This window comes from Cyprinus carpio, chromosome A11 (genome assembly GCF_018340385.1).
Source record: "Cyprinus carpio isolate SPL01 chromosome A11, ASM1834038v1, whole genome shotgun sequence".
In the NCBI taxonomy this organism is placed as follows: Eukaryota; Metazoa; Chordata; class Actinopteri; order Cypriniformes; family Cyprinidae; genus Cyprinus; species Cyprinus carpio.
In genome coordinates, this window is record NC_056582.1 from 15,932,966 (window position 1) to 15,955,757 (window position 22,792).

Sequence of the window (22,792 nt, forward strand, 5' to 3'; positions counted from 1 at the left end):
ATGAAAAACTCTGGGATTGGTTTGAAATCGATTTATGTCATATGAAGGTCAAGACAAGAGAATTACTAGAATATGCTATGTGGGTCCAAATGCATTTCTGATTTCTTGACATACAGAATAGATTTTTATAATGTGGAAGAGGTGATGTATGGTATTGATTAAAGAGCATAAGAACATAAATACATACATGTAAAATCTGTTGCAATTGTGGGACAATTTATCTAACAAGGAAATGACATCACATGTTGAGTGCATGGTCACCTCGTCCCTCCATATTAAACGTCAAAGACAACACAGGACAAAAGCAGTGGAGTCCATGAGCCAGCATGCTGATAGACTTCCCCCGTTCCCCACGCCCATCTCTAATCTGCATGCAGACAACTTCATTGTGGATATTTGGATGTCCTCACCATAGCAACAGAGCTGCAAAACCGTGCTGTACAACCTCTCATCACACACAGTCGTGCCTAGGCATCGCACGGCACGCGGCGGCCAGAAGAAAGGGAGATAATAAGAGGAAAAAGAGAGCCGGGAAGAGGACACCGCTGCCTTGCACCTAATTCTCTGTGGGAATTCTCCTCATTAGGACCATGACAGCTCCATTACAACGGCTCCGAAGTGCCAAGGGTCATGTTCACAGCCGCCGGTCGAACAGTCATTCCTGTGCTCAGCTGAGAGACAAATGGAGGGATGCAACAATTTTACTCTTTGCTCACCATGACAGAGCCTCTCTATGCTGAATCCTTTTGTGTCAGACCGCCAGGCTTCGATCAAACGTGGGTTAATTGCGAGAGAGCGGCTGGAAGAGCCCCCCTCCTTTTCCACACTGCCAATCTGTCCGTGTCTCTGATTTTCCACTCATTCTGCCTCTCTGGTCTCTGTTTACCTCTGTCTGCTGATTTCTCCACCCCTTTCCCTCAGTCTCTCATGGTTTCGCACTCCCTCCCACAGCTCGCTGTCTCTCCTCCCCTTGTGCCTTCAAAGCCAGCAGTCTACTCGTAACTCCAGGGCTGCTTGCTACATGATCTCTTGGAAAACAACGTTCGCGTCTTGCTCAAGCCACTCCATGTGCAAGCCTTAAGATTTCTTGCCCAGGACAGCAGGATGCTCCTGCACTGGCACTGATTCCTTTTATTTCTCTTCTCGATTTCCCTTTCCCCTCCCCTTTCCTAGTCTCCTGCCCTCTGACCCTCATCCCTTTACCCCGACCCTATTCCCTCTCTTTTCCCCCTCTTTCTTGACCATGTTGCCATGTGTCTGCCGGCTCCAGCCTGTCCTTGCCTTGCTCTTCTTCACTTTGTTCACTCAAGGGGAAAACTGTCCAGCAACCTGCCTTTGCCCTGACCCTCACACTGTGGACTGTAGCGGGCGCGGACTTACCCGTCTTCCAGACGAGATCCCCTTGGATGTGCGGAGGCTGCTGTTGGCGGATAACTGGATCCCACGAATTCCTTCAGATTTCCTTGTGCTCTACAGTGACCTGGTCTACCTGGACCTCCGCAACAACTCGCTCTCACACATTGAGCCGGGCACCCTTAGCACTTCCTCCCGGCTGGTTTTCCTGGACCTCGGTTGCAACAACCTGACCGAGATCCCCAAAGGGACTTTTGGGGAGTCACGGAGCTTAATTAAGTTGCGCTTGGGCAACAACCCATATTTGAGCATGGTCAACGAAGATGCTTTCATAGGTCTTACCTCCTTGCGTGAACTAGAACTAGAACGCAACGCCCTGTCTGGGCTACAGGTGGGTGCCCTGAGCCAACTGCCCTCCCTCAGGCTAGTAAGGTTAGAGGGCAACCCTTGGGTGTGCAACTGCAACTTTGCCAACCTGTTCACCTGGCTGGTGGAAAACAGTCACAAGCTTCCCAATGGTAAGTCTTTGAATTTGACATCAACTATTGTAGCTTGTTGAACCTTGTCTCGCTGTTGCATAATGTTACTGTATGACAAGATTCTTTGCTATTTATATTACTCCAGATTAAACAAGGGACTTCTTCCTCTGATCTAAATTTAGCTCTTTCTCCCACCCCCACAATGACTACAAGGGATTTCCAGAGTAATGACAGATAAATGAGGACAGCGCAGACACATTGTGCGACCCCTCTAAGTATGCAGTGATGCCCTTATCCTCGAAACAGCTCACATTTGCATTCCGCATGGGAATGTGGTTTGTGATCTTTATACATGCTATGCATGCCGAACACCTGCTTATTCCCACCAGGCCAGTGTGCTTGTGTGTGATATATCAGCCGGTTATGGACATGCTATTTATATAGAAACTTTCTTACTGCGATGCTGCTCTGCTGTGCATTGGGGTTACAGTGATGGAAATAACCTGTTCATGCTGATCTGTGATTAGTTTGTGGTAGAGTCCACAGAGGTTAAAGGTATAGTGCACTCCAGAATATAAATTTTGTCATCTTTTACTCAACTTCATATCTTTCCAAACCAGTTTGACTTTCTTTCCTCTATGGAGCATAAATGAATGAGAATTTTGAATAATGTCTAAGTGATTTATGTCCAGATAGTGGAAGTCAGTGGGGTCCAATCTTGTTTTAGACCCCACTGACTTTCACATAATGGACAGAAACAGTTAAACATTCTTCAAAATATCTTCTTTTATGTTCCTCAGAAGAAAGAGATTTGTAACAACATGAATGTGAGTAATGATGACAGAATTTTCATTTTTGTTATTTAATCCATGATGATCTGAGTACTGTGTACTGATGTGTACAGTGGTAATACCAGGTTTTTGTTGTTGTTGTTGTTGTTTTTTACAATAGCATTACCATGATACACGAACATGTTAATCATTCAGTATCACAATATATATATATAATAACAACATAATAATACCCTCATTGTACCATGGTATAGTAACAGGGGTAATTCAGAAATAATCTCTAGTCTCAGACATAATCATAAAAACATATTTTGTGAGACTGAGAGAGAGAGAGAGAGAGAGAGAGAGAGAGAGAGAGAGAGAGAAAAAAAATTAAAGAGCATCATTCTCAGGAGAAGGGCCACAATAGAAAAAAAGATCAGCTTATACAGAGATTTGGTTAACTGTCTGACGAAATAGATGTTGACGAAAGAATAATTTTTACTTTCTGTGGATGCTTGTCTTTATTTTTCTGAAAGTTGAATAGTAAAGACATATTATTGGTGCTTTATATATTTCTTACAAATAAAATAGCTAAAATAAAATACAAAAATAGATCACAAACATTCAGTCATCATCTGTTTATTTTCTTCAGTACATGGTTTACAACGTTTCCACTGAAGCTGTGTTGCATTCTGTTCAAATTAATATTTTAAAAATGTAGCAAACCCACAAGCAGTAAAACCCATAAATCAGATGGTGAATAAAATGATCTTATCTCTCTCCATCTATCTACATGCTAGATTATTCCGCAAGAGGACAGGGAGATATACTTGAAACTGTATATACAATCCTAATCATCATTTCCCTGTGGATAAAATGGAAAATAGATAACTCTGAACAAACATAATATCTAATGGGCAAACACCATGCAGCCCCAGAGCTCCATTATGTGTCATTTAGCTGAGCTGCTAGCACTGTTTGTTTACATACGAACATGACCTTACTTAAGTGCAAGGAGAAGTTAAGAGCTGCTTGTGGGGAGTAACCACGCAATGGCTAATAAAAGACAGCCCTCGTGAGTCTCGTGAAACTTCTAGTCTTTAATAAAAGCTTCTGATGATTCAACCACAGTGAGCAGAAAACCATCTTGATTACCATATCACTGGGTTGTTTTCATTGCATTCATATTTGCTATGCTAATGCACATTTTGATTCGGTCATTGAAAAGAAGTTTGTGCACTGGGTAAAATATGAGATCCCTCAGTGGCTCAGACAAATAAATTTATCATGGGCTTTCAAAGCAGTCATTAGAGGGTCATAATGAATTGAATGAGAGAAGGGAGCCAAGCTTACATCGGCATCAGCGTCAACAGCAGACGGGAAGCCAAAAGCAAAGCCAAGCCTCCGGCGTTCCCGCCAACAGGCCCGCCGTATATGCACTCTGAAATTCAGTTAGGAGCGGACATCTCACCTCATGTTTTCCACTTATTTCTGCATCACTGGGCGTTAATGACTTGAGGAAGTAAGAGAGCAGCTGGTTATAACTACAAACAGCCTAGAATGACCTTTGGACCGGACATAAACAGATGACTGGACCGTGCATGGACAGCAAGTCCTAACAGGCTATTTATCTATCTAGAGATGGACTTCACTTACGTTGATATGATGAATGAGAGTATCATACTAATTCATTCAGATTTAGTGACTAATGTGTTTTGATCTAATCAACTACCACTGCAGTTATTGATTTGAATACAGCAAATAATACTTGGTGCATTGCATTTCTAGTCTAAGATATGATACATTTTCTCCAGAGAAAGAGAGTAGCTTCTAGAGAAACTGTATGTTCTGCCTCAAGGTTTAGGAAAATAAGAGTTTTAAATCAAGTAAACATTAGCTTCTCTTCTCATATCAGAGGAATGGTTTATTACCCTCTTTAACTCTTCAGCTGAACCTCTGATCTCACCCGAGATGCTTTGTGTTGGTCAGAGACGCAATAAGCGAATGCATATCTGCAGCATCAGAGCTCACCGTGGATTATCCCCTTAATGAGAAGATGGATTTCCCAGCAGCAGGAACTATAAGTTCTTCTATTTCTAGCTGCATGAGAAAAATGATAAGGGATAGAAACTGTTGGATTAGAAACTGAAAATATTACTGTAGATTATTCTCACCATTCCTCTAGGCTATGTTACATCCTGCAATTCACGTTTGATCTGATTTCGCTAAAATAACTAAGTTGAGTTATTCCCTAGCATTTTTCTTAAGTCATCTGCTGGTTTGGATTATGATGGTACAGTAACTATGAAAGGGTCATTTCAAGTTTATTTCTTACTCGCAAACATTTAAAAAATTGTAATCAAATTAATTACACAATGCACATTATATAGATTAACTGAATCACAATCAATAAATCCCACATATCAATATTTGCTGATAAATGTTCCCAAATTGTAAATAATATTATTGGTAATTCAAAGTAATTGTTAGTAGCAGATTAATATAAGCATGAAATGACAAAAGGAAATTCCGAAAAGTGGCTTTAGAGGTCAGTATATTGTTTGTTTTAGTGTAATATATTTGAGCATAAGACTATCCCTGGTCTCCTAGAGCTGCTTAATATAGACATAATAATCAATCAAAGGTCAGTTGATATATGTTTAAAACTGGTTTTGGTAATCAGCTTTGGACTGTCTTACCCACATATTCAAATAATCATATTCATTAGAAACATTGCTAAATCCCCGAAGAATGACCATTTTATTCTCAACCTCTCTGCTATTGCACCTTCATGTTTCAGATGCATTTATCTACCGCATCCAAACTTATATGTTCAGCTAAAATGTTAAGTATGCACTTAGGTTCGATAGCATATCGTATGCGTGTTTAATATGTATGTGAGATTGCTATGTTTGATAGATGGAGACTCGTTTTTAAGAACTAGGGTGTCTAGATAATCCTCTGTGAGCATCAACAATCAGAATAAATGAGATCACTGGCAAGCCTGGTTTATATCACCAAAGACCAAATCGCTGGAGCTTATGGTCTGTATTTATAACTGTATATATATATATATATACATATATATATATATATCTATATATATATATATATATATAATATATATCTATATATATATATATATATAAATATATATCTATATATATATATATATATATATATATATATATATATATATATATATACAATATATCTATATATATATATATATCTATATATATATATATATATATATATATCTATATATATATATATACTGTATACTGTAAAATTTGGAATCGAATTAATTACACGATGAGACGGTTAATTTAATTAATTGCAAATCAAATTTTCCTGTGAAAATAACTCCAAAAAGATAATTTAAAGCCATTATTGTGTTAAATGAAAAAATATCAATCAAATATTACAGAAAGTAGCTTTTATTTAATTCAACATACAATTTATTACACATAAACTTTTAGGCTACAGCGGCCTAACTTAAACAATGGAACATAAAAGAGGATAATTTGTTAAACATCTAAGTATTTTTGTTCATACAATGAAAGTCATTCTTAACCAGATCAGCTTGGTTACCAACATTCTTCATTATTTCCTTTTATATTCCATAAACGACATGGGGGTGAGTAAATGAGTAAAGTAATTTTTTCTTTTTGCGTGAACTCACTTTGTTTATTAATTAATGTATTTTTAAATGAAATGTTTCTTAACTTCTTATTTACTGAACTGTTGTTTAAAATCACATTTGCACTTGTGCTATTCAGGACACAAACAGCACTTAATATAATATAAATAATATAAATAGGAGAGTAATTTCTTGAAATTTAAAGGGAAAGTGAAGTAGTCAGTCAAGTTTAGATTATTTAGTTAGTAAACTGATTTCCACTTTAATAAAAATATATCAAACACAATTAATATAACCATTTTAAAGAAAAAAAGTTTTGTAATAGACCCTTTTAGTTCCGACTTCACAATTAACTCACAGCATTAGCTGGAGGCAAAACAAAGGGATAACTGGAGGCAGCCAATACAAACCAGCACAGAGTCGGCTACATAAGGAGCTTAAAATGTCATGCTGTGTTGTTAAGTGTCAGAATCGATGGAGTAAAGGCTCCAGTTTGAAATTTTATCGCATACCTGTTGCCATTGCCTGACAAAAAAAAAAAAAAAAAAAAAATGATGACAGCTGTGGTTAAACGCAATAAAATAAGCGGACTGGACAGAAACAATCTAAAAAAAATGGTGGTATTTGCAGCTTGCATTTCATATCAGTAAAGGTTAAATAAATTATTGTCTTTTGTTAATATGGATTACGGTTTGGTTACAAGATTTTTCATGCATGCCCGCCCAATCAGAAATTGGGGAACAAGTTAACTAATGACCAGAGACTAAAAATAAAGGAAACCGTTTGTGTAGTCACGCTTTCTACCATTGCCATAAGTGCAGAGAGTGTAGAGAGAGGGAGCAGTGAAGGCTCATGTTATGTGTCAGGTGGGTGTTCAAGTAGTTGCATTTTCTTACAATAGCAGTAGTTATAGGCATCTAAAGATTTATATGCCCTCAGTTTCTATTTACTATACACGCTCGGATCTGGTAGGCGTGTCAGGCCACTCCTGTCAGATCATCCATTCATTGAGTGAGTGTGTACGATTCGGCCAATCTGGTTCCTTCCTTTAAAGTAAACATTTTCAAATAACAATCACTATCTCAGGCAGTGAGTGACATTGCCTATTAACCTAAAATCAAATAAAAAAACAAGCTAGGTAGCTTAAGTGAAGCAGTCAGTGGAATCTTTCTGCCTCCACCTAAGCACCACCCATAATGTTTACTAACTGAAAAGGGGTCTGTTGTGTTTGGAGCAAGTGCACCACCATCTTGCAATGCCATAGCGTGTGACATCATGGGGTTGCTTTGCTCCGTTGGCCAATGAAGTAACATAAGCCTTTTACTTTTTGAACACACACGTGTTTTGAAATGGAGGAAGACCAACTTGAAAGGTCTGTTGAGCCCTTAATAAGTGCATTTGCTTATGCATTTGAGCCAATACGGCGAGGGGACCGAGCAGTTATATTGTGTAATAGTAATATTGTGTGCATTTGCTCAAGAAGACAAGAAATAGAACTCAGTTTGGTACTCGCAAATGCTGTCCCAGCTGCGGCTTTTTGCATGCAATGGTGCGCACATAACCGGCCTTTCACAGCGCACAAGTACTGCATTGAAATAGTGCTGTCTTGTGCTTGCTTGAATTGCTTAAAACACATGAATGTTTAAACTGACAAGACTCTGAATGGTCTGACATAACAATAAAGATGCCACATGAACAATATTGTATGAAGCGTTGTTTGTTTACATTGCGCCTCACGCTATGAAAACAATGTTTCGGATACCACGATCAACAGTTTAAGATATAAACAGTTTGATGTGGATCCTGCATAATTCGCCATTTCACTGCAAAATAATCACAGAAATTGAGGTCTCACAAAAAACTAAATTAGAATTGGCGACTGAATCATTCGTAATTTTATTAAAGTTGTAATGCATTAATTTCAAGATACAGATACAGCGCACGTGATATCAGTGTATGGTGTGTGTGAAACAGCGAAAGCAAAACTTTGTCACATAGGCTAACTGCCATGGACCGGCAAAACATTTTCTTAATGCATTACACCAGAGTGGGGGTAAATTGTTTTGTAGTCCTTATAAAAAAATTCAGTCAGTCGGACTTCCGCCTTGCCACATGCGCTTACCAAAATGTCAGTCTCAGCGAGTATTCATTTAGACACAATAGGTTATGTCTTAAGTGAATAAATTGTTTGGGGAAAAACAGTTTGGGACGTGTGTCAGTACTGGATCCACGTATTACTGTAGGTCTACAGTAATACAATATTAATGAAAAAGCAGCAGAAGCAAAAATAAAAATTCATAAATTAAGCACTCTTTTTATCTTTATCTTTATGTTGTAGCATACTTATTTGTCCTGTTGTCATGTTTTTTTCTTTTTTTTTTTTCTTTAGCAAAATAAACAAGTTTCATGGATTTTGTTTGTTCTTTGTGTCTATTGTGCATCTAGCATAATACTTAATATATGGTAAATGTGCTATCATAATTAATATTTGAAAATTACCACCACAAAATCAGTCATTCTGATCGCAAAAATCATGAAAAAAATGTATAAATAAATAAATAAATAAAATAAAATAAAAATAGCAAAATCCTGGAGAGCCTGGTAAGATGACATACAGGTCTGGGGGCGGGGCAGATGCCTTAATTGCCTTAAATTATTTTAATCACGTTATTTTTCCATGGCTAATTAATTAAATGAACGCGCTAAAATGACAACCTATACATACATACATACATACATACACACATACACATATATATATATATATATATATATATATATATAATGTGTGTGTGTGTGTGTGTGTGTGTGTGTGAATGTGTGTGTGTGTGTGTGTGGCAAGAAAAATATGTTTTAGAACTATAAAAAAAAATGTGTATGCTCCTATGCTTAAAACAAGAAAAATATGTTTTATAACTATAAAAAAAAATATATATATATATATATATATATATATATATATATATATATATATATATTACATAGTATTAAAAATGTACTTAGCATCTATGTAGATAGATAGATAGAGACAGTTGGATGACTTTGCTATTATTGGAGTCATTTATTCGGCATTTATCGTGGCTGGTGTGTAGCCAGTGCAGACTTGCTCTGTGCTTGTTTGTGCTGGTGCTCGCTTTCACACATTTTGATTTCCCATGTGCCCATGTGATCATACGCCCTGAGCACAGACTAGGCAGCTTGGCAGGGGGGGCTGCACTGGATAATGGCATATGTAACGATATAAAGGATGGATGGGCCCTTTTCTGTGTGACCTTTGAACTTTGTCTGGTGGATGAAGGCAAAGAGCTAGTCACTAAGGGTGTCTTTTATCAGATAGATAAATAAATATATGATGAATCCATATAAATCGAGCAGGTGTTATCCACTCACCTTGAACCTTATTTTTTTAACTATACGTATAGGATAAATTGCCTTTTTAATAAAATCAATATGAAAATCAAGTAATAACTTTAATGATCAGTGAAGTGAAATAATGGGGTAAGAAGTGTTGTCCACCCCTCCATTCTGACCAACTCTGCATTTTTTTTTTTTTTTTGCATGTCAAAATAAATTTTCAGCATGACAGATATCCATATCTGTTGTCTATGATTGAAATGCATATAATATGAATCTCAATCATAGACGACAGGCATATAATAATAATGATAATTATAATAATTGTATTTATTATTATATTCCTTATCATTAATATTATGTAACTATATAATTATTCACATATTCCTCATGAGGAATATGAATTACCCGTTTAGTTCCCCCCTATATAAATTCCCTGTGAAAATTTTGTGAAACATGAGTATGATTTTAAGAAAATAGCTTAAAAAAGTGTCCTCAGGGCAGTCTAGAGGCAGCCTCTACTATGAATCTTTTACGAGGGGAACAAGTATAAACATGATCCACCACTGTCATCACTGCTCATGGTTAAGACAGAACAAAGCACATCTATAATTAACATCACCTGTGACCTCAGACTGCCCTGACCAGTGTAACAGGAGCCTGAAGGAACTCGTTTTAACTGATTTACAAGCAGCTCTTTCCACCCAAGACGTGTTAACCGAAACCTTATGAACTGACCTTAGCTTGAGATGAACATGTCATTAAACCTAACTATGTCTTTTGGGCGTATGTATGTTGCTTTTTTTAAAGCAAGATACGTTTTAGTCAAGGTAAACATTATATTAGTATGTCCCCTGGAAACTGAACTCATGACCCAAGGCTTACTGGTTCACACCTAGTGTGTATAACAAACCTCTTGAATAAAAGACTCATATGACTTCAATTTTTGTCAGCTTTCTATCAGATCTAGTCTATAATAAACTCTAGTCATTTATCACATCAAATCAAAATATGACCTATGAAGATTCAAATTTGACCTTACTTAATAGGTGGACATAAATAGGCCAAAAATCAAACAAACAAACAAAAAGACATTATAATTTAATTAATTTCCACCATCTGACATGTCCAAGCGTGTATATCGACTGGCGTGCTGTATTTTCTGCATATATCCTCATTATATAATAGCGATTAAATAAATCAGCACATAGTTGTGTTTTCACATGTGAAATGTTCTGCTCCCACTCCTGTCTGCTGAGTGGCTGCTGGCATGTTTCTGTAAGAGCGATAGCATGCATTTTTTGTATGCTTAAAATAATCTACCGTATGGTCCGCAAATGGCATTCAGAGTATGTCTAAGCACACCGTTGAGAGCAATCCCATGTGTCTGTGACGTCACTAAACCCCCGTATGAGGGAAACCCCTCCTGATTAGAATGAGTCATGCATGGCTCTAGCTGACACAGAACCAAGAGCTTCTTTACTAGTCTCTCTCGCTTGCTAATTCTCTACCTCCCCTTGACCTTTCTGTGAGCTCCATCTTTTACACTTGATTTCATATTTAAATGCAAATACGTGCAAAACAGCACCATTTTCAGAGCTCAATCAAACAGCTCATACTTGTACCCTCAAAGAGAGCCCTTGAGTGTCTGTGCGGTGCAAGGTAGAGAGCAAAGCTAGAGTTAAGCTGAGGTCAGGCAAGGTTGTCAATACGCTGAAATGCACACCGGCTATTCATGCGTCTACAGTCAATGGACTGAATAGAGTTAGAGATGGGGAGGATGCCAGACTCCAATATCAAGCTCACGTCGGCCAGGTAAATCAATCACTGGCAAGACAGTGTGTTACACCGGAGCATTCATTCCTCTTACCAGACGCTAATTTTGAATGTAATCCATCAAGTGCCAACATAACCTTGACGATACCTGGGCTGATTCGAATCGCTCGCTCGTCACTATTCCTTAACAATTACTGAATGCTGCATACTTCACTATAGGGGAGAAGTAAATGACAATAAATTCAGGATTTTCAGTGTGGATATACAGACCCAAATTTATATATCTTGCATGTAGCGTTTAATTAAAAATAACAGTAATACTGTACATTTGAGGTGGTGTGATAAGTATTATGATATCACAAAAGTCTCTTATCCTCACAAAGACTGCATTCATTTAACTGAAAATACAGTCAAAACAGTAATATTGTGAAATATTACAATAGAAAACAGTAAATGTTGAATTATTTTTATAAATGTAATTTATTTCTGTGATGGTCAAGCTGTGTCTTCACTCTTTAGTGTCACATGATCCTTCAGAAATCATTCAATTACGCTGATTTGGTGCTTAAGAAACATTTCTTATCAATGTTGAAAACAGTTGTGCTGCTTAAACTTTTTTGTGGAAACCATGATACATATATTTATTTTCAGGATACTTTGATAAATAGATTTTTCAAAAGCAATACTTTGAGGTGGAAGTCTTTTGTAATATTATAAATGTCTTTACTGTCACTTTCAAATAATTTAATATGTCCTTACTAAATAAAAGTATTAATTTATTTCCATACTTTTTAATGGAAGTGTATTAAGTTATTTGAAATCAACCAGCCTACAACAAAGCTGCAGTCTACTTTTTTTTTATTTTTCAAGCTTCAGAGAAGGTGACATTCATCCTCTAATTCATGACTGACAATAAGACATGGATTTGGAGAGTAAAATACGGATAAAATAAGAAAGAAACAATTTTGGCCCTCCAGAAGTCCTTTAGAAAGGATAACAGTGTGATCTTTTATGTGGCTCATTAAGGCCTGCTGTACTGACAGTTGAATGTGGCGCAATATCATATTTGAAGCAGCATCGCTCAGGTGTATAACAGGGTCATATTAAATGTTAAAACTGACAGAATCAGGCTTACTCCCTGTAGCAAAACTTATTTAGGTGGAAAGGTCAGAGAAAATCTGCGTGATTAATCTCAGCTATCCCGAACGCATGTTAGACAGAGGACTGTCTTTTGACACTCACGAGAGAGAGCCTGACACCGTCTAGGCACAGCTTGTCTCAGATTTTCTCATTAAAAGCGAGCGAGTGTGATAGTTTTCCTCTGGGCCTCTTGGCGCTATCCGGGAATCTGACCAGTTTGAGTGTTCATAGCTCTGCTTTCACAGCCTATTGTGTGAAGCCCTAGTCTATTTTACACAGTTTGCAGTGTTAACGTGTACCTGAAGTAACATTTTGTAACAAATGTCATCCAGCTTAAATATCCACAGATTTATAGCTCTTCTAACAAGCCACTGATCTGTGGCAGGATGAACAAAGTAAACATTCCATTTTACAAGTTTCATACCGTTTTTAAGAATCACATTTATTAGAATAGTATTCTCAATATTAAAAAAAAGAAGAAAATATTAAATATTTCCCCTCCGTTATCATAAAAATATTTGTGGATATGTACTGTCATCTTACTAGCTGCTTTGACTTGTGTAGTACTTGCTGTAATATAATAATGTAAACTACCGTTCTAAAGTTTGGGGTCAGTGTAGTTGTTTTTTTTTTTTTTTTTTTTTTTTTTTTATAATTTTATTCAGCAAGTATACATGAAATTGATCAAAAGTGACAGTTAATAAATTTATAATGAATTTTCAATTCATCAAATAATACAGAAAAAATCACAGTTTCCACAAAAATATTAAACAGCACAACAATGATAAAAATAAAACATGTTTCTTGAGCAGCCAATCAGTATATTAAAATGATTTCTAAAGGATTATGTGACACTTTTACTGTATTGTCAAATAAATGCAGTCTTGGTAAATAGAACAGACTCTTTTAATAACATTAAAACCCAAACTTTAGATTAGTAGTGCACAGTATTATTAAATAAAACATTTTTCATAGTACATTTTTGCCAGGTTTGTGAATATCAACAAGCTAAGCAGACATTTATTTTAAGAAAATTATATTAAAGATTTTAAAATTTAATAATAATTTAATAATATACTATTATTATAAAATAATACAAAAACCTAATATAAAACCTATTGATCTAATTCTGTAAAACCCAGCATGTAGTATTTCAATTTTAATCGCTTTGCCTTTAAATGTTCTGACTCATTCTTTGTCTTTAAATATTATAAAAATCAAACACTCTCCTAAAAGAGCTCTGAATAATATTAGTTTCTCCTCTGTTCCTTTTCAGCTTACTTCTTTATGGTAGGGGAACATACTGACACCTCAGTATCAATCAGAGCATCCTTAGTAGAGCAGTTCCTTTAAATAAACTTGAACTTTAACTTTGTATTCGGAAACAAACATTCGACATTTGCACAGGCTCTTCAGGACATGATGCTTTTGCCTGGTTTTTGTCCTCCATCAACACAATATATAAATCTCAAACTGTGTTTAAATCTCCTTGAACCGTGGCACATGGAGTGCACCCAAGGACACATAAATATGATTGAAATTTCAGAAACCTCATTTCCACAAAATTTAGCAGGCTGCCCAGTCCACCCGTTCAAGTACAGTAACCTGTGATGGAAATAAATCATTTACGATCTGTAACCAGGTCACAATGCGCTGAGGTCAAGAATATTTCCCGCCACACTGAGTATTGATTAATTTTTCTCTCTCTCTCTGAATCTCCTAATGTCTCTCACCCTCCATCTCCTAAGGGTGAAAATAGAAGAAAAAAGCAGGTATATGTGAAGTCTTAAGCAACATTAATCAACTTGAAGAGACAGGTGGGGGTCACATGATCAGAGAGAATAGCCTCTTAAAGTGCCAGAGGCCACTGTCTGAAGTCAGCAGAGCAATGAGTGCGTGACAAAGCTATGTGAATATAAATACAGGCCATTTATCTCCTTCATCCTCCAGTGAGTTATCCTGACACTAAGACACACGTGGACTCTCCAAGCTCACATTTCAGACTTGCTCTCGAATCGGACATGAAAATCAATGCAGCGTTGCAGACTATTACTTAGAAATGGGAGAAAAATTCATATGTAAATGCTGTGAGGTCACTGGGGACATTACAAAGTAAAACTACAGTCAGTACAGTCAGAGCTGTGTTGCAGCACTTGAAACATTGTTCTCAAGCAGGTAATGTGAGTTTGAGTCAGGCTTGCATCACATCCTCTTTAACAATATAAAGAAAATAAGGAAAAACAAATAAATACAAAAATAAGACTGTCAAATGATATTTTTTTCATAATTTAAAAGTTATTACTAAAAATGTTAAGATTAAATATTTAGATGATAGATGATAAAAATTATTGTACATAATGTATATTTTAATAGTCAATTTAAAATGATTACCTGACAAAAACTAAGACAAAAAAAATGTTTTTTTTTTTTTTTACATGTAGACATTATGTAGGTCTTTAAAAATTATCTTAAAAAATTAAGAGAAATATTTACACATAGAAACTATGTATAGTTTGTGTATTACATCTATTTATTGAAATGTTAAATGTTTAGATTTTGTACATTATGTATATTTTAATAACCAATTTGATGAATATTTAACAAAAAATAAGAAATGTTTAAACAGAAACTGTGTATTTTGTGTGTGTGTGTGTGTGTATATATATATATATATACATACATATATATATATATTAAGGTGACTACTTGGGGAAAAAATTAAGAAAACATTTATATTTATATTTAGATATAGAACTATGTACATTTTGTGTATTGCATTTTAATAAGCTTCAATGTTTGAGGTTTTCCATTACATTTGGCTCCAGTAACATCCACCCACCTGCTCTGAGCTCGGCTTCCCTCGGTACTTCCACCTGTGAGTTAATCATATCAACATTTTATGCCTGATGCCTGCAGGAAATATATCCCGCTAAATGTGTTTATCTTGGAAGCTAGTCATTTTACACAAAATACACTCCAGTTTCTGTGGAAATAATAACATTGTAATGTTCCCTGCTGAATATCTGTCAACAGCTCTGCAAAAGTTGTTAATCTCATGACCTGTGATGATGGTGCTCTATCGTAAAGGACAGATGGCACGTCAGGCATCATATTTGTGAGAGAGACAGGTCAGGAATAGTCGTGGCTGTCATGGAGGACTGGTGACTAATGCCACGAGTGCAGATATCAGACTAATATTGTTCTGTGAATAACATCCTGACAACCTCAAGGTCTTCAGAGTGTATCAGTTTACTGTCCATGATTACCAGCCAACATGCCTCTTTTTTCAACTGGTAATTTGGGAACATTTCCTCTGGACTGAGCTGCTAGAAACTAACATGAGTTTCAGTGCATAATAAAAGCACAAGGCTGGCTGGTGTCAGGACTGAGACTGAGGCCATAACTGTGACAACCCATAATTAAAAACGTCTTCATATGCTTCAATTGTTACATCAAATCCTTATAAATGAAATTACACATCAGTTTAATTCACACTGTAAAACATCTTACTGTGAATGTGACAGCATATTACTGGCTACTACTTATCATACTGTTATATTTTGTAAAATCACAGTATCTCATTTAGATGGAATTAATTTCAGTACTATTGTGGTAAATTACAAACTCTCATCATTTGTGACAGTCACCAACTCCATCATTTGGACCATATGGTTAAATGTGGGTTAAAAACAAACAAACAAACAAACAAAACTGTTGAACATTGTGGGATCCCACCATGCTATACATGCTCTATATCATGCTATTTCATTTTTCATGTTTTGTTATGAGTGAAAATGACCTAGCGCATTTTGCTGTAAAAGTATGAATATAGCATTTTATTGTAAAGTATCACAGCTAGATCTTCATTGTTTATTCATTAACATTTATTTTACATGATTAATAAAAAAAGCAAAATGATGAATGATTAATTAAAAATGAAGAATGACCTGTGATATTTTTGCTGTAAACTACTGTATTATATTCAGAAATGTACAGTAGATTTAATGCATAATACCTTTTTTTTTTCTTTTTCTTTTTTACCATAACACAACATATTATGGTTTAAAAAATAGTTAGTGTTGCATGGTGCACAGTATTTTTTCCTGAATTTGTAAATAATACACAAATCATTGGAGTATATTTTACAAGAATATACTATAATATATATATTAATACTATAAAAAAAATTTACGTTTACCATTAATGTCTGAGTGAACATTTTCACCACCAATCTTTTTTTTTATTTTCTTTTTTTTTCAGTATAGGATCACATATATGGGAGCATTCCCATAAGAGCTTGCAGATGATTAATTCAATTTTAAAATTAAGTATAAAGCATAAAGTCTTACAGACACACTGTATGTGTATTCCACCAAATCGTTGAACTGATTTCTTGGTAAATTTCTGAATATAGTATTGTACTGTAAAAAATTACAGTTAACCTATCATTGTTTATTAAATGTTTTACATTTCTGTATACATCATTTTAGAAATTCAATGCAAGGGCTTATGGTATTCCCCAGTTGTAATGTGTTATGAGTGAATATGACCTTATGTGCACTGATTTCAAAGTAAAATTTTGAATATAGTAATTTACTGTAAAATATTAGTTAAACCATATAAAATGCTTGCAGTGATTTACAGTACAGAGCAAGTGAAAATGAGAGAAGCTAGATTCACACTTCTGCCGTTGTGCAGATATCCCACACAAACTGTGAGTTTGCTCTGGATATAGTTACATCTCCCACACAGAGCCTCACGCTCCAGTGCATCAGATGACCTGGCTGTTGAAAGCAATGAGAGCGAACATATCATCACTCCCATTCTTCTGTGAGACCGCACGTTCTGACTGCGCAAGAGAGAAACGAGTGAAAAGCCCATTGCTTGTTTTATCATCTTTGAATCTTATGACATGCTCCTGCTGTTTTATATCTTGCGTCTAAGCAATCAGCCATAGAAGAAAACAAGCCTGTCTTCATATCATCTTCAGAATCAGTTACTTGTCTTTCTTATTTCTTTTTATTTTCTGCTCATTCGATGAAGATGTTTTTTTCTCTGTTAGATTCCTCCATGTAAACTCTAATCACACTCTTATTAACATGTACTCACATACACAAATATATAATTTACATTTACATAAAGAGAGTTGATTATATTTCTCTGTGCAGCTGAAAGCTGTTGTCGGATATTCCTCTCTGTGGATTTCATGATTGTGTGCAGTCGACGTGCCCAAGTCTTATATGCCCTTGATTCAGTCTCATTAACACGCAGCAGTGAATCAGCGGGGCCATACTGAGAGTGTATATGTGTGTGTGTTATTTTAAATGAGCAAGCTCTGCTAATCTGACTCCTGTCCTGGTCAAATAGTGACATAAACATGAGAACTATTTTAGGCCATCTCATAAGCCCCCTGCCATTTCGTTACCATATGAAATATTCAAAAAGTTCTTGAAACAAGTCCAGGGATTCCATTTGTGTCACATGAATCTTATATGAATGGCCATACAGTACAATTGTCCAGTCTTTAAATGTCAACTAAAGCTGTTCTATTAATGTCATACCATTATTTTGTCTGTTGTGTATTTAGTCCAATGATATCATTATTAAAATATGAGATATTCAGACAATATGCATGTCTATATATCAGGGTTCTACAAAATTCAGAGTTTAAGAATGGGCTCCCTTTCAGTTCAATGAGTGTGAATTAGAAATTAGAAATCTTTTTGAATAAAAGTATTAATATTTTCAAGGCTTTCAAACTAGGCCATTAAGCCACATTTAAACTCTTGCTTTTATAATTAAAAGTTTGTATACATTTATTTGAATCTTACATTGAAATTCAAATTACAGTTATACTTAGTCAGAAGAAGACCGCAAAGGTTTTTAGACCTAAATTTGTTTAAGCAACTGTTTTATATATAAAAAAAATAAAAATAAAAAATAATGCCATAGTTTGTTTTATCAAAACCATATACATTGATCTAACCATTGTAATGTGGAGTCTTTCAGAAAGTCAAATGTAATTATGATCTTAATGCAAATATTTGGTTAATATACCTAAAAACTGTTTTTGTGCTGCTTACACAGGTATAGAGGGTATGGAGTGCTCTTTGCCCACCGATGGACGGCGTGTGCCTCTCAGCCAGCTCTCCCAGGACAGTTTTCGGGAGTGCCAGATCACCCTCACCCTCACCGATTTCCTCATCATCATTTTCTCGGGCATCTCCGTCTCAGTGGCCGCCATCATGGCCAGCTTCTTCCTGGCATCCACCGTCCATTGTTTTCAGCGCTGGAGCAAGGGCACTAAAGGAGACGAGGAGGAGAGCGAAGAATGAGGAGCGAGGTTAGAGCTGAATGACCTTCAGTATGATTCAGAGCTGCCAGTTCCTGACAAGAGTTCAAACAAACAGCATGACTGAACAGACACCAGGTAGAACTTGGCAGAAATTACCTGGTCACTAACAAAGTGACCAGTACGGACACAGTACCCTCAAAATCAAAGGATATTTGGTCTGAAAGCAAGCCTTAGTATGCAGACTTCCAGGGATTTAGTTGTTAAAGGAAATGCTTTGAGATCTTGTCCTGCAGTAGAGTTTTCAGTGTCGTTGAATACTCATGTCCGTAGAGTTTCCCTTCATGTAGTTAGCAAAATACAATTGTACTATTTGTTGATTGTGCCAAATCAGCACAGGTAGACAGCAATGGTTCAGACAAACACTGATAAATGATGATGAGGAATAATTGCTATATAAGTCACGCAAGGTGAATCAGAAGACAAATGTTGCAACTTTATACAGCCAAGAATATGTGATGGAAGCCATTTTCCTCAATTTTGAAAGCATAGGAAACAATAACTTGAAGAGCTTAAAGAGATTACAGAAAGCATTACCTGAAACTGTAAGTTTAGACTAGAGCTTAATGTGAATAGTTGTGTCAAATACCGCACTTTAAAATGGCCCGCAAGCTACCAGGTACACTGGTTCATCCCAGATCTGCCAAAGAACGCTTTGACTGAGGGACTGAGGTTTTGTCTTTTGAAATATAGATTTATTTTTCTTTAAAGAAAGCTTATGATCTTAGCGAGATTACATTTATTTAGCATAATTATGGTACTACTCACATATAATGATACATAATATCCTTAATGTGACTAAAGACAATATCTATGAGATGGAGATAAGTACATGCTACAAATGTGATAGTATTATTCTGTTATTCATGTCTTAAAATATATTTGAAAAGGCATACAATGGGCCCAGAAAAGTATTTGGGCATTTAAGTCAGACTTATAAAATACCTGAACCAAGCAAAGCACAACTTGCCACAAATAGATGCCTGTTTGGTTTAAATAATAAATAATAAAAAAAAACTTTTATATAAAATTAATTATATGATGAAATAAAAAAAAAAATTCAATTCAATCAAGTAATTAAATTAAATGAAGTTAAATATACACAACAAAAATGACCTTGAGACCATATGGTGAAAAGCAACAAAAAAGTCTCAGAAATGAGAAATTTGTACTGAGAAAAGATTCCGTATTCTTTAATTGCTGATGTCACTTATTTTGTTTTCTAACAGAATGATGTTAACATGTTTTTTAAGTGTGACTTAAGTGTCTAAATGTGTTTTTTTTTTTTTTTTTTTTTTTTGAGGCCACTGTACATTCACGTGTCTTTAATTTGCTGTGTCGACTAATAATAATCCAGCGTATAACAAAATGGCATACATTTCTGTTCGAAATGTCAATTCCATCAATTCCATTTTTTTGTCAGTAGACTGTGTGGGGGAATCTATTTTAGAATGTCAGAAAAAGACATTTGATTGTTTGTGTTTTCCTTTAAGAATAGTTCAATCAGTCTTGCTTCTTTCATATCCTTATTTGAAAGGGCTTCATCTGTTTTTAGAATTAGGATAATGTATTTTCCACAATTTCAAGAATCAAGTTCATTAATATCCTAATGTCTATCACCATCCTCTGTTCCACTGTTGCTGCCCATAAACAGATGCTCTGGATGTACTATTTCGAGAATATATAGATCTTTTTCCCAGACAGGTATCACAACTTCATTTTTGCAGTGGATGAATAATTAATTGGATCTGTGAAATAAGGCACACAGTGTGCTAGCCTTCAAAAATATTGGGGATGAAAAAATAAATCATTGTGATTCAAAGACCACCTTATTTTAAACTAATTCTATTCTGCTCACACAACCTCAGATATCATATTGTGTTGGATGTAGAAAGCACAAATCCATATTAATGTAATGTAAATGTTATGCTGTCAGGACACGGTTGACCCATATGCACAATCTTTCAAAGCTAGACTGTAGCATGGTATCATCAGCAGAAATCAAACCTTTTTTTTTTTTTTTCTCCATGTATATACTCTATATAAACTATTTATAGCTGTTCAACCAACCGGAAAAAAAATAAAATAAAAACTAAATACGTCTATGAATATGTATGTGCAAACAAAATGAGGTATTATTGTTAAAAATTAAAAATTATATACAAATGCTGTAGACACTTACTATGCCATGACAATAGAGCTGCTCAATCATGACATCAATTTGTAGGCAGACCTCGGCATGGTTTCTTGTTGGAATTTCAAATGGGTTATTTTAATAGCTTTTTTTTTACATTATTATTTGCATAATTTTTTTGCATTATTCTTATGAAATAAGAAATAAAAAGTAATAATAATAATAATAATAATAATAATAATAATAATAATGAGAGTAAATTATATGAATTTGACATTTATGTTTGTTCTACAACATACATTATACACAGTCAAACCTCAAATGCGAAATTTGCAAAAAAGAAAGATGTGTTTTAAAGCATAAGTTGCTAAAAGGTTGCTGAATAAGGAGAATCAGTTATAAATTAAGCATCTTATTTGAACTTACATTTTAAATTGTTAAATAATAAATCGAAAACTGCTAACGTATTTGAAATTCCTGAGGGAACTCATGACCTGTAACAGAACAGTAGCTGATTTTACATGGATTGGATGTGAGATTTTGCAGAATAATGGCATTTGCAATGACAAAATGCATCAGATTTCTATAATCAGTACTTTCCTTCATTGTCTACGATAGCAAGTAAAATATAGTGTGTTCATTGCTGTACCATCTGTTTCTGAATTCAGTATGTGTCGTTTAAAAAGAACCCAGAGCTCCCAGCGTCAGTCATTTCCTATGTCATAACTGTCACACTGAGCGATGTAGTAAAGATGTGTGTTGCATCATACCGTGGAGTATATTTGTTATCTGTATTAATTGAACACCACATATATCTAGAAAAACAACTACTATGTAGTTTTAGTACAAAGAATGAGGGAAAAACATTTAAATGAGAGGTTTTCTTGCATGACCCAGTGGCGACATCATCCAGTACTTTGTTTTTTCTCCATATGGCAGTGCACTGTTGATGAAATACAATATCATATTAAACAGTAAGCTATTTTTGACTGATGTTTTATTTCTTTTGATTTTTGTTTTTCTTACCATTCCTATAGATAGCAATGTCAAGCTCTGTAAATCAGATGTGTTTGAGTGTTACTTTTCTACTTAAAGACTGATAAGCCATGAATCTAATAGATTTTGTAATTTTAGGGACAATGAATGTGAAATTGGGTTCTAAACACTAGGAGAAACTGCACTGACTAATTTCACACTAATGCTTGTGACATCATTCCACGGGTGATAATTAACTGTCAGGTCATGTCTGCACTCTGTCAGGACCACAGATAACTTCTCAGGGCCTTAAGCTCTAGATACCCTTGGCAATCAATGACAGCATGTTTGGCCAGATATCTTTGTAGATCTGCAGAAAAAAATTAAAACAATAGATTTAGTTAAGTTACAATCTCTCTTTAACTGTCAAATATTCACCCGTCACTTTAAGACAGTTGATAAGTGTTGAAACTATAAACTAAGGTTTGCTTCGAAAAACTCCTAGTTTGTTGTTTATTAATAGAAATGTATCACAATAAACTAATGTGTTGTTTATTAATAGAAATGTAGTTTAGGTATGGGGTGGATTAAGGGATCTAAAATATGGTTATGCAGAATAAGGCATTAATATGTGATTTATAAGTACTAATAAACAGCTAATATGCTAGTATTATTCATGCTAATAAGCAACTAGTTAATAGTGAGAATTGGTCCTTAAAATAAAGTGTTACCGAACGTTTATATGGCTATATAGTCAATTCAGAAAGTCTCTACAAATATTATTTTTACGTGAATCTTCCCTATAAATCCAAT

General features: G+C 35.2%; 1 protein-coding gene across 1 annotated transcript; it reads left to right on the top strand.

Moving 5' to 3' along the window:
• The first annotated feature begins 469 nt into the window (after positions 1-469).
• Positions 470-21,993, top strand: lrrc38b (leucine rich repeat containing 38b). Its single transcript, XM_019088916.2, has 2 exons — positions 470-1,871; positions 18,606-21,993. The coding sequence occupies exons 1-2, from the start codon at positions 1,244-1,246 to the stop codon at positions 18,851-18,853; spliced, it is 876 nt and encodes a 291-aa protein (XP_018944461.1). The 5' UTR covers positions 470-1,243; the 3' UTR covers positions 18,854-21,993.
• The last annotated feature ends 799 nt before the right edge of the window (positions 21,994-22,792 follow it).